Source organism: Falco rusticolus, chromosome 18 (assembly GCF_015220075.1).
Source record: "Falco rusticolus isolate bFalRus1 chromosome 18, bFalRus1.pri, whole genome shotgun sequence".
In the NCBI taxonomy this organism is placed as follows: Eukaryota; Metazoa; Chordata; class Aves; order Falconiformes; family Falconidae; genus Falco; species Falco rusticolus.
The window spans coordinates 6,652,207-6,663,781 of NC_051204.1; the positions used below are offsets into that span (position 1 = coordinate 6,652,207).

The following is an 11,575-nucleotide window of genomic DNA, read 5'->3' on the forward strand; positions in this document are numbered from 1 at the left end:
TCAGCCTGGCGGCTTTGGGGTTTTCTCTGCCTGGCAGTTTTGGGGGCATTTTGTTGCATTTTGGGGTGTCTCTATCCGGCCATTTTAGGGTGTCTGTGCCCATTTATTTTGGGGCATTTCTCCCCATTTTCGGGCATCTCAGCCTGGCTGATTTGAGCTGTTTCTGCCCAGCCGTTTTGGGGCATTGATCCGTATTTTTGAGGTGTTTCTATCCTGCCATTTTAGGGCATTTTTTGGCATTTTGCGCTGTTTCTGTCCCGCAGTTTTGAGGTGTCTTTCTTGAGTCTTCGCGGCATTTCCGTGCATTTTGGGGAATCTCTGCGTGGCTGATTTGGGGTGTTTTCATCCAGCTGTTGAGGGGCATTTCTGCAGGTTTTAGGGTGTTTCCTCCCTGGTTATCTTGGGGTGTTTCTTTGTGGCCATTTTACGGTGCCTGTGGCCAGTTTTTTGGGGGCATTTCTCCTCATTTTGGGGTGTTTGTGCCCGACCGATTTGTGGTGTCTCTGGCCGTTTTGGGTCATTTCTACAGGTTTCAGGGTGTTTCCCTTTAGTTGTTTTGAAGTATCTTGGGGCATTTCTCTGCATTTCAGGGTGTCTCTGTCCAATTCTGGGGGGGTTCTGCCTGGTCTTTTGGGGGCATTTTTCTGCATTTTAGGGTGTCTTTGCCTGATCAGTTAGGGATGTGTCTACCCGGCCATTTTGGGGCATTTCTCTGCATTTTGAAGCATCTCATCGTGGCTGTTTCAGGGTGTCTGTTCCCAGATGTTTTGGGGCATTTCTTAGCATTTTGGGGGTGCCTGTACCCTGTCCTCTTGGGGCCCTTGCTACCCCGGCCATTTTTGGGGTGCCCTTTTGGGTCTGGGGGGGCCCATCCCCGGCCCCCCGCCCCCGCCGTGACTCAGAGCTGTGGTTTCCCGTCTATAAATCAGGGGTGGAGGCACCCAAGTGTCGCCCAGAGCCATGGCGGGCGCCCGGGACCCGTGAGCTGGGGGCACTGGGAGGCACTGGGAGGCACTGGGAACACACTACAGGGCAGCGGCGTGGTGCTGGATGGGACTTGGGGGGCACTGGAGTGATGCTGGGTGGGACTGGGAAGGTTCTGGAGTGACTGGGTGGGACTGGAGGGGACTGGGGAGTGAGACTGGGGGTACTGGGAGGCACTGGGATGGACTGGGGAGTGCCATGTGCCAGGAGGGGCTGGAAGAGTGTTGGGTGGGGAAAATGGGGAGGCTGGCGGGGTCTGGGAGGGTGCTGGGGTGTACTGGGATGGACTGGGTGGCACTGGAAAGGACTGGGAGGGATTGCAGCCTACTGGGAGGGACTGGGGACTGCTGGAAGGGACTGGAAGGGACTGTGACTTGCTGGGGGATGCCAGAAAGGGCTGGGGGAAACTGGAAAGGACTGAGAGGGGTTACTGCGAAGGACTGGGGGGCACTGGGATGGACTGGGAGCTCCACAGGGTGACTGCAGATGTGACGTGGGGGTTTGCCAGTGGAGGATGGGAGTGGGCCCAGTCTGTACTGGGAGGTACTGGGAGAGGGGGGACACACGTAACCAGGGGTGCCACAGCTCTGGAGGGGGTGTCCCGTCCCGTCCCCCCCCGCACACGTGTCGGGACTTGCCGTGACGCAGGGCCCTCGTGCGAGGCGGCTCGCACACGCGCCCAGGCCTCTCGCACACTTGCGGTGGGGGAGGTGTCTCACACTTCCCCCCCTCCCCAGGCAGCGCCGCCCCCCCCGCAGCCCCCAGGATCGCCCCACGGTGCTGACCCGCGGAGATGGGGGGGTCCCTCGGCGCACACAGGTGTGGGGGGGGGGCACAGCCCAGACACCTGGGTCCCCTGTAAGGGTGGGGAGGGGTGCGTCAGGATGTGGGGGTTCACCTCTCCTTCCCGCCCCCCCCCCCAAAAAAAATATATAGGTGCCGCCTGAGGGGGGGTCGTGCCCCCCCCTCCTGCACATCCAGCACCCCGGGGTGCTGGTGATGCGGACACGGCTCCCCCCAGCACATGGTAAGCCCTCCCCCCAACCTGCACCCCCTCCTTTGTGGGGGTCTGCCCCCTTTTTTTTATGCCCCCCCCCCCCCAAAAAAAAAAAAAAAAAATTTCTTCCAGGTCTCCCTGGTTTTGAGTGGAGCTCCAAAGATCCCCCCGGCCGTGACCGAGCCTCCTCACCTGCCCCTGCCGGCAGCGACCCCCCCCAGCCGCCCCCAAATGCCGCTCAGCCCCCCAGGTGAGTGAAGGGCCCAGATACCTGGGTCCCTTTTTTGGGGTGTGTGTGGGGGTCCCAGGCGCCTAGATCCTCACCGCCCCCACCCCCCAAAAAAAATATGTGCCCCCCCCCCCAGGGGACCCCGCTGTGACCTGGGGGAGGTGGCACAGTGCCTGCGGCAGCTGGAGAGGATCCAGGAGCTGGAGCAGCAGGTGAGGAGGCTCCTCCTAACCGCCCCCCCCCCAAAAAAAACCGCCCTGTGACCTCCCCCCTAAAACCATGACCCTTCCCAAATCTGTCCCTCCCAAAACCTGTGCTCCCCCAAACCTGTGCCCTGCCTGTACCCCCCACCCCTCCGTCCTCCCCCAAGCACATCACCCCTCCAGCCCCTCCCCCCCCACCCCGTGTACCTCCACGCCAAGCCCCCCCCCCCCGCCCCTCCCCCCCCCCCCCTCCATGCCCCTCAAAACTGTGTCCCCCTGCAGTTGGCCCGTGAGCGGCACCGCCTGGGGCTGTTGCAGGCACAGCTCATCCCGAGGTGCCCCCCCACAATGGTAAGGGCAGGGGGGACACCCCAAAACTGGGGCTGGGACCCCCAAGGGCGCTGGCAGCCCCTCACCACTGTCCACTCGCCACCCTCAGGCCCCCCCCGGGAAGGGCCATGCTGGGCCCCCCTCAATTTGGAACCACCAGGCCCCCCCAGAGGTGGAGGGGGAACCCGAGACCCTGCTGCCCCCCCAGGGGCACAGTTGGGATCATGGGGGGCTCTGCCCAGGTGAGCCCCAGGTTTTGGGGGGTGGGAGGGAATGACACCCCTAAATAATGGGGTGGGGGCTGCATGCCTGGGACCCCACTAACACCCCCTGCTTCCCCCCCCAGCACTGGAGTACTACCGGCTCAGCACTGCCCGGCCCCCCTACACCTACGCCATGCTCATTCGCTGGGTGAGTGATGCTGCCCCCCCAACCCCCACCCCGCGCCCTTGGCCCCTGCATCCCCCCCCCCAATACCAACCCGCTGATTCCTTATAACCCCCCCCCAATCCCTTACAGCCCCCCCAAATCCTTCACACACACCCCTGCAGGTCCCCTGTTGCTATGGCTGGTCCCTATAGGGATTGCCTCCTCCCCCCAAAATGTCCCCAACTCTCTCATGCCCCCCCCCAAATGTCCCCACACCCCCCAACCCTGCTGTGCCCCCCCCCCCCCCCCAAATGTGTGTGTCCGTGTCCCCAGGCCATCCTGGAGTCCCCCCAGCGCCAGCGCACCCTGGGCGAGATCTACCACTGGTTCAGCCGCATGTTTGGGTACTTCCGCCATAACACCGCTACGTGGAAGGTGGGGACCCCCCCCCCCGTACCCCCAGATCTCCCCTCCAGCACTCCCACTTCCTGGGTGGGGGGCACTCTGAGCACTCCCCCCCAGCACTGCCCCCCACCATCGCTGGGAAAGGGAAACCCCAAACCTTGTTTCCTCCCACCCCCAAAATGTTGCCATTCGGAAGGTGGGACCCCCCAATTGGTCCCCGGGGACCCCCCATGAAAAAAAACGGGGGGGGGGGGGGGGGGGGGGGGCCTAAATTCTCCCAGCACCTCTCCAACCATCACCACCCCCCTTGCAACAGCTCAGACAGCCCCCAAACCCCCTCAAAAACCCCTAAACATGCACCAGATGCCCTCCTCCAAAAAATTCCTCAGGGGATTTGAGGGGGGGCAGCCCCCCAATTTCCTGGGCAGCCCCCCAATTTCCTGGGGTGCCCCCCCTCGCTGCAGAACGCCGTGCGCCACAACCTGAGCCTGCACAAGTGCTTCGTGCGAGTGGAAAACGTGCGCGGGGCCGTCTGGACAGTGGATGAGGCTGAATTCAGGCGCAAACGGGGACAGCGCTACCCCAGGTACCCCCAAAAATCCCCCCTCACACCCCAAGACCCTCCCCAGAGACCCCAAAACCATGGGGGGGGGGGCGGAAATGGGCCTTAATCCCCCCCCCCCCCCAAATAAAAAACCAACCCCATCCCTGATAAATACAGGGCTCCCCTCTAAACCCCCCCTGCTTCCCCCCCAGGGACTGCGACCTGAAGTACTTTATGCCCCCCCGGAGCTGAAGGGGGGTGGTGTGTCCTCTAAAACCACAATGGGGAAGAGACTGGGGGTCCCCCTACATCCCCCCCCCCCCCCCCCCCCGAGGAACACAACTCCCCAAAACCGCTGTGCCGGGACTTTATTGTCACCATAAAGGAACTGCTTCATCCTCCACCACGGGTGCGTTTTGGGGGGGCCCCCCCCGTGTGCATGAGGGAGGGCCAGAGCCTCCCCCCGGGGGGGGGATGGATTTTGGGGGACCCCACACCCCCCCCAGGTTTGGGGGTTCAGGCGTGGCGGGCTCGTGCCACCAGCAGCGCGTTCTCCTCCCGCAGCGCCCGGCAGTCACTGAGGATGCGGTCGAGGTTGGTGGGGGGCTTCGCGCTCATCTCCCCCTCGATCTGGGGGTAATGGGGGGGGGGGGTGTTAAAATGGGGGGGGGGAAATGGCGGAGGGCACAGAATGGGGGGGGCAAAGAGTTGGGGGGATGGCAAAGAATTGGGGAGGGGTACAAAGAGATCAGGGAGACAAGAGCGGTTTGATTCCCCAGTAGATGTGGGGGTCCCCCAGAGGCACCCCAAATTGCTGCCCCGCCCCCCCCCCCCATCCCTACCTGCTCCTCCAGATCCCGGATCTCCCTCTGGATGGTCCCCGTGTCCTCAATGGTCCGGATCAGCTGGGCACAGTTCTGGGTGACAGAAAAAGCATTTGGGGGGGGGGAGGGGTTGGGACCACCCCAAAACCCTCTGTTGCCAACCCCACTCCCCCCCAGTTCCACCTCCCCCCCCCCCCCCAAAAAAAATTCCAGACCCCCCCCGCCCCGTTACCTCGTGTAGAGCCGCCAGGTACTTGTAGGCTTTCCTCACCACCTCGTCCCGCTTGGCATCCTGGGGGGGGGGGACACGGGACAATTTGGGGGGCTCCCAATGCCCACCTCCCTTTGGGGTCATCCCATAGAGGGTCCCCCTGAGCACCTAGCCCCAGGACCCCCCCAAAATCCCACCCTGATCTCCCCCCCCCCCCACCTTAAAAAGCAGCTCATCGGTGACGCTGAAGGTCCTCTCCAGCTTCCCCACCAAGGAGTTGATCTCCTTCTGCAGCGCCCGTGTGTCCACCAGGATCTGGGGAGAGATCCACAGGGATCTCAGGTCTGGCGGGGGGCAGGGACACCCCAAAACCCCTCCCCCCCCCCCAGACTTCAAATGGGACCTAATACCCCGAAGATACCCCCCACCCCCGAACTCCTCCAGGCTGCCCTAGGGACCCCAAAAGTCCCTACCGCCCCCCACCAAGGATTAGGGCCCCCCCAAAAAAATTCCATCCCCCCCAATACCCCCAGAGCCCCCCCCCCAATCTCCTCCCCACCCCCGACCTTGCCGATCTCCTCCTTCTGCTTGCGGATGTTGCCCACGATCTCCAGGATGCGCTGGGTGTAGACGGCACGCGAGATGTCCCGGGGCAGCGCCTCCAGCTCTGCCACCTGCATCCGGGGAGCGCTGGTGGTCACGGGGAGGGTGCGTGAAAGCGAGGGCCCCCCCTGCCCCGAGACATCCCCCCCCCCCCCCAAATCACCCTCCCCACCCATGGGTGCTCACTAGTTGCTTGTACAGCTCTTCCTTGCGCCGGGCTTCGGCGGCGGCCAAGCGGCTGCGCTCGTGCAGGGCTCGGATCTCCGACAGCCGCCGCGACGACTCCAGCTGGGGTAGGAGGGGTAAAAAAAAAAGGGGGGTGTGTGTCAGGGACCCCCCAAACCCACCGGGGGTTACCACCGAGACCCCAAAACCCCCGAGAACGGACTCCCAGTACCCCAAAACCATCGGGAAGGGACCCCAGAGTTCCAAAGCCCTGGGGAAGGGACTACAGAGCCCTCAGGGACCCCAAAACCCACTTTGGGGGGGATCTGGGCACCCCAGAGTCATTGGGAAGAGGATCCCAGAGCTCCCAGGGACCCCCAGAACCTATTGGGGAGAGACCGGGGGACCCCCAAACTACTGCTAAGGGACCCCAGGGACTCCCAAACCCACTTGGGGGGGACCTGGGCACCCCAAACCCACTGGGAAGGGACCCCCAGAGGCCCCCAGGGACCTGCAGAAGCTACCAGGGAGAGACCTAGGGACCCCCAAAAAGTGGGGGGGCAGACCCTAGGGTCCCTCCACTTTACCTGAGCAGAGTCATGCAGGGCTCGGAGATGCCGGTACTCGTCAAGGAGGGGTCCCCGGTGCCGCTCCCACTGCCCCACCAGGCTGACGATGCGGCGGCTGCTCGCCTCCACCACCAGCTGGGAAGCAGGGTCAGGGCACCCCCGAAATGTCCCCCCCACCCCAAAATGCTTCCCCCACCCCAAACTTCTCCCCTTCCTCTGCCACTAAGGCACCTGTATACCCAAAACAGCCCCCCAAACGCCCTCCCCGTGCCTGCTGTGGTCCCAAACAGACTCACAGCCCCCCTCCCCGACAGCCACCGAGCCCCCCTCCCTCCAGGGGACACCCCAAAATCCTCACCTGGAGCTTGGCCATGTTGTTCTGGGCGTCTGGGAGCAGTTCAATCGCCTGCGCCTTCAGCCTGAGGGCATCCTCCCGGCCCCCCAGCGCCAGCCGGCCCTGCTGCACCTCCGCCTCCACCTGCGGGGGGGATGCAGCACTGTCAGGGCACCCCAAAACACCCCACCCCCACCCCCTTAACCCCCCCCCCCCCCCCGCCCCGCGGCACCCACCTGGGTGAGGCTGAGCTGGGCGTCCCGCATCTCCCTGCGGCAGCCCTCGATTTCAGTCTCTAGCCGGGCCAGGGTCTCCTCCAGGGCCACCTCCTCGCTGGCCTGGTGTGCCCCTGCACCCTGGGGAGCGAGAAACCCCTTCAAAGTGGCGCCATCAGTAGGCTCCAGAGTGAACACCTACCCGGCAGAGCTGTTGCTGGGGTTCGGCGTGCACCAGCAGCCATCAGTAGGGTTCAGAGTGAACAACACACGCCCCCTCCCCCCGGCCCATCCGCTTACTTCCTCAGAGCTCTTTGAGGGGTGCAGGGTCTCGGCAGCCACCTGGATCTGCTGCAGCACAATCTGGGGGTCCTGTGGGATGAGACCCCCGCAGCAGGTCAGCCCCCCCAGCCCCCCCAAAATGCCCCCAGCCCTCCAGCAGCCCCCCCAAAATACCCCTCAGCACTTCAGAAGCTCTGCAGCCCCGCAAAAACACCCCCAGCCCTCCAGCAGGCCCCCCAAAATACTCCCAGCCCCCCAGCAGCCCCCCCAAAATACCCCTCAGCCCTTCAGAAGCTCTGCAGCCCCCCCAAAACACCCCCCAGCCGCCCCCCCAAAATACCCTCCAGCCCTTCAGAAGCTCTGCAGCTCCCCCCAAAATACCCCCCAGCCCTCCAGCAGGCCCCCCAAAACATCCCCAGCCCTCCCTGCCCCCCACCTGCTTGTGGGTCAGGTGCTGGGCACGGGTGAAGCGGGACCCCTTAGGCAGGGCCCCCCCGGCCCCCCCAGCCCCAAAAGCCTCTTGGAGCCAAGCAGGGTCCAGGGGGGGTCCCTGGAGGTGGGGGGGGCAGACCTGGCGCAGGGGCTCCAGGGCCCGGAGCCGAGCACGGAGTCGCTTCCGCCCCAAATATTCCTGGAATGAGAAAAGGGGGGGGGGATCAGACCCACAGAGACCACCCCCCCAAAACAGCCCCATAACACACACCTCCCCCCCTCACCCCCCCAGGACTCAGAGAATGGGGGTCACACCCACAGACCCCCCCCCATTAAGAAAAGAGTGGGACCCACAGGACCACCCACACCCCAAGTTCTGGGGACCCCTGGAGACCCCCACCCAGCAACCCCCCCCCCCCAAGAAGAGGGGTGGGGGGGTCTCACCTGGGGGGGCAGGCGGGAGGCCAGGCCAGGCCCCCCCCACTCAGCCTCCCAGTCATGGCGGGTGCTGAGCTGGGCGGCATGGGTCTCCAGCAAGGCTGGGGGGGTCTTGGTAGAAACGGGGGGCTGCGCTGGCACAGGGGGGGCAGCACCCCCAAAATACTCCTGCAGCTCTGTGGGGACAAGCAGGGGTGAGCAGACCACCCCCCAAAGCAAGGACCTCCCCCTCAATTGACCCCCCGGGGTCTTACCTGGGGGTCCCCCACTTTGGGGTAGAACCAGCGGGCAGGTAGCGAAGGGGTGAAGGCGACCAGTGCCCTAAAACCGATTAATTAATGGGGTAATTCTTCCCGCCAGGGGTCCCCGACAATTTGGGGGGGGTCTCCCCCTGCTAAATTCACCTGCAGGCGCTGCAGCTGGGGTGTGCGGCAAACGGGGGGCACCCAGGGGGTCCCCAGCTGCTCCTGGATGCGGGCTCCAATGGCTCGTAGTAAGACCCCCGATTTCCCTAGAGAAAAAGGACAGGGAAGGGATGAGCCCCCTCAATAAAAACCACGGGGGGGGGGGGTCCCCAAAAATACCAGGGACCCTCCCTCAAATCCATACCGGGGGGTTCAGCCCCTCTCTCGCTGTCGTCCCGTGGCAGCTTTTCTACGAGGAAGAGGAGCAGGCGGCGAGTGTCGTGCTCGGAGCTATAGAGGAAGGTCTGGTACCCCACATCTCCCCCAAATCCCAGCTCCTGAGGGTGAGAATGGGGAATCGGGGGTCACCCCAAAATTTTGGGGGTCACTTTTTAAAAATTGGGTGGTTTGTTTTTTTTTTAAGAGCAGGGTAGCAAGGTTTAGTACCCCACGTCGCCCACAAATCCCAGCTCCTTGGAGAGAGTGATGGAGTGGGCTGGGATCCTTAATTTTGGGGGTGACTGGACTTTTTTGGGGTCCCTTGAGGGTTTTTTTGGGAGTACCTGGCACGCAGCGGCGAGGTCGGAAGCGAGTCGGAAGCGGGCAGAGATGCCGGGGGGCAGGAGGGGGCTGAGGGGGACCCCCAACGCCGGGCGCACAGCCCGCAGGCAGCGCACGGCCGCCTCCACCACCAGCTCCGGGGAGAGGTCCCGCACACTCTGCACCTCGGGGGGCACCGGCCTGGGGGGGTGGGGTGGGTGGGGGCACTGGGGTGGAGACCCCCCAAAATCCTGACCGCCCCCCAGGTGTCACACACAGCCCTCCAGGCGCTCCCCCCCCCCCCCAAAATTCTTAGGGTGCCCCTCAGACCTTCCCCCCCCGTTTTTAGGGTGTTCCACAGACCTTCCCCCCCAAATCGTGGGGGTGCTCCCCCAGTGCCCCCCCCCCAAATCTACCAGGTCCCCCCCAGGTCCCCCCAAACTCCTTAGGGTTCCCCCTCTAGTGATCCCCCCAAACTTCCCCCCAGGTCATCCGTTCTCCCCCAGACCCCCCAAAACTCTTCAGTGCGCCCCCATCCCAGAAACCCACAAATCCCCGCCCCCCCCCAATCCCAGAGACCCCTCCCCCCAAATCCCCAACCACCCCCCACCCCTCCGCAGCCCCCCTCCCCACCCCAGACTCCCCCTCACGTCCCGCCGCTCTCCACTCACGTCCCCGCCTGCCGCAGGGAGTGGATCAGGATTTTGTCCACCTCCTCCATGTTTGGGGGGTGGGTCGGAGGGGCCCCCAAATCCCGGGGCGGGGGTCTGGGGGGGGGGTCCCCAGCCGTCCCGCAACCCCGCCAGCCCCCGCCGCCTGTCACGTGAGGCGGGGCCCGCCGCGAAACCGAGGCTGCCCGGCGCGGGGCACGACGGGAGGTGTAGGCGGCGGCGCGGGGCACGACGGGAGGTGTAGGCGGCGCGAGGCACGGCTGAGGCGGGAAACTGTGAGGGGCGCGAGGCGCGAGCGGCTGCGTGAGGGGATATGGTGCCAGTGAACGGGAAACGGAGCCAGTGAGGAGCAGGTGAGGGGGAAAACGGTGCCTGCGAGGGGAAACGGCACCTGTGAGGGGCAGGTGAGGGGGGAAACTGTGCCTGTGAGGGGAAATGGCACCTGTGAGGGGCAGGTGAGGGGGAAAACGGTGCCTGTGAGGGGAAATGGCACCTGTGAGGGGCAGGTGAGGGGGGAAATGGTGCCTGCGAGGGGAAACGGCACCTGTGAGGGGCAGGTGAGGGGGGAAACGGTGCCTGTGAGGGGAAATGGCACCTGTGAGGGGCAGGTGAGGGGGGAAACGGTGCCTGCGAGGGGAAACGGCACCTGTGAGGGGCAGGTGAGGGGGGAAACGGTGCCTGTGAGGGGAAATGGCACCTGTGAGGGGCAGGTGAGGGGGAAAATGGTGCCTGCGAGGGGAAACGGCACCTGTGAGGGGCAGGTGAGGGGGGAAACGGTGCCTGTGAGGGGAAATGGCACCTGTGAGGGGCAGGTGAGGGGGGAAACGGTGCCTGCGAGGGGAAATGGCACCTGTGAGGGGCAGGTGAGGGGGGAAACGGTGCCTGTGAGGGGAAACTGAATAATGAACTATGTACAATTTATTTAAAGAACAAAGTGCCCCCGCCTTCGTTTGTCCAAGAGTTGATAAACATTCAGAGACCCTCATTACTGACTTTGAGGATGCACTGAATTCTTGAATTGGTGACGTAAAGAATGTACTAACTACCGAGGCTTTGGATTTCTGTTATTTTTGAAAAGACACCTGGTCCTAATGATATGAAGAAATTGTATGGAATAGGGACAGTAAATTAAGTGTAAATATATTTACTCAAAGAATGTAGATATAGTAATTAGGTCATGTAACCATATAGTTTTAAAAAGATAATTAATGAAATAACTAACGAAAGAAGGGGCCTGTTTCTCTCTCTCTTAACTTTCTCTAACAAGGGGCCTGTTTATAAGTTATTTAGAGGGAGTGACTGAAAGAAACAAGAATAAGACAGAGATGGTCGACAAGGACATAAATTAGCTCGGACCGATAAGAACACTGCAAGCTTGCAAGACCATCACATTCCAGGCAAAGGGTGAAAAGTACACCATGAGGAAGACCTACGGCCTTCCTCCCAAAGACCACTGCCCATGTCCTGGAGACCCCTGCCCACAATTCTTGGAAGAATTTGCGCAAGCGCGAAGGACTGATAAGCTAATTAACGTACGAAGGGAGAGTAGGTGTGTTTAGGTAGTATGTACAGGCGTTAATTGAATATTCATTGTTTTATTGTATGAATATGAGATAGTTCATCACTTTGGGTGTGCATGACTTTGGTGGAGCGATCCCCCCATGCACCCACTGCTGCCAAATAAAGATAACCTCCACTCACGCGAATATTGAAAATTGATTCTTTAAATCATGTGAGAGGCAGGTGAGGGGGGAAATGGCACCTGTGAGGGGAAATGGCATCCGTGAGGGGCAGAAAAGGGGGGAAATGGCACCTGCGGGGTGTGA

General features: G+C 62.6%; 2 protein-coding genes across 2 annotated transcripts; one reads left to right on the forward strand and one right to left on the reverse strand.

Annotated features, from left to right (window-relative positions):
* Positions 1-960: 960 nt before the first annotated feature.
* LOC119159066 (forkhead box protein P3-like) lies at positions 961-4,379 on the forward strand. The gene is made up of 11 exons (XM_037411578.1): positions 961-980; positions 1,722-1,803; positions 1,921-2,011; positions 2,114-2,231; positions 2,347-2,422; positions 2,696-2,764; positions 2,853-2,985; positions 3,090-3,154; positions 3,446-3,547; positions 3,982-4,103; positions 4,274-4,379. The coding sequence occupies exons 1-11, from the start codon at positions 961-963 to the stop codon at positions 4,311-4,313; spliced, it is 918 nt and encodes a 305-aa protein (XP_037267475.1). The 3' UTR covers positions 4,314-4,379.
* Positions 4,380-4,414: 35 nt separating this feature from the next.
* On the reverse strand, positions 4,415-9,914 carry CCDC22 (coiled-coil domain containing 22). The gene is made up of 17 exons (XM_037411438.1): positions 9,750-9,914; positions 9,102-9,279; positions 8,744-8,876; positions 8,539-8,645; positions 8,389-8,455; positions 8,141-8,310; positions 7,701-7,895; positions 7,283-7,354; positions 7,004-7,123; positions 6,792-6,911; positions 6,452-6,568; positions 5,886-5,987; positions 5,663-5,770; positions 5,316-5,411; positions 5,118-5,177; positions 4,904-4,978; positions 4,415-4,691 (listed from the first exon to the last, which is right to left on the reverse strand). The coding sequence occupies exons 1-17, from the start codon at positions 9,797-9,799 to the stop codon at positions 4,578-4,580; spliced, it is 1,884 nt and encodes a 627-aa protein (XP_037267335.1). The 5' UTR covers positions 9,800-9,914; the 3' UTR covers positions 4,415-4,577.
* Positions 9,915-11,575: the final 1,661 nt, after the last annotated feature.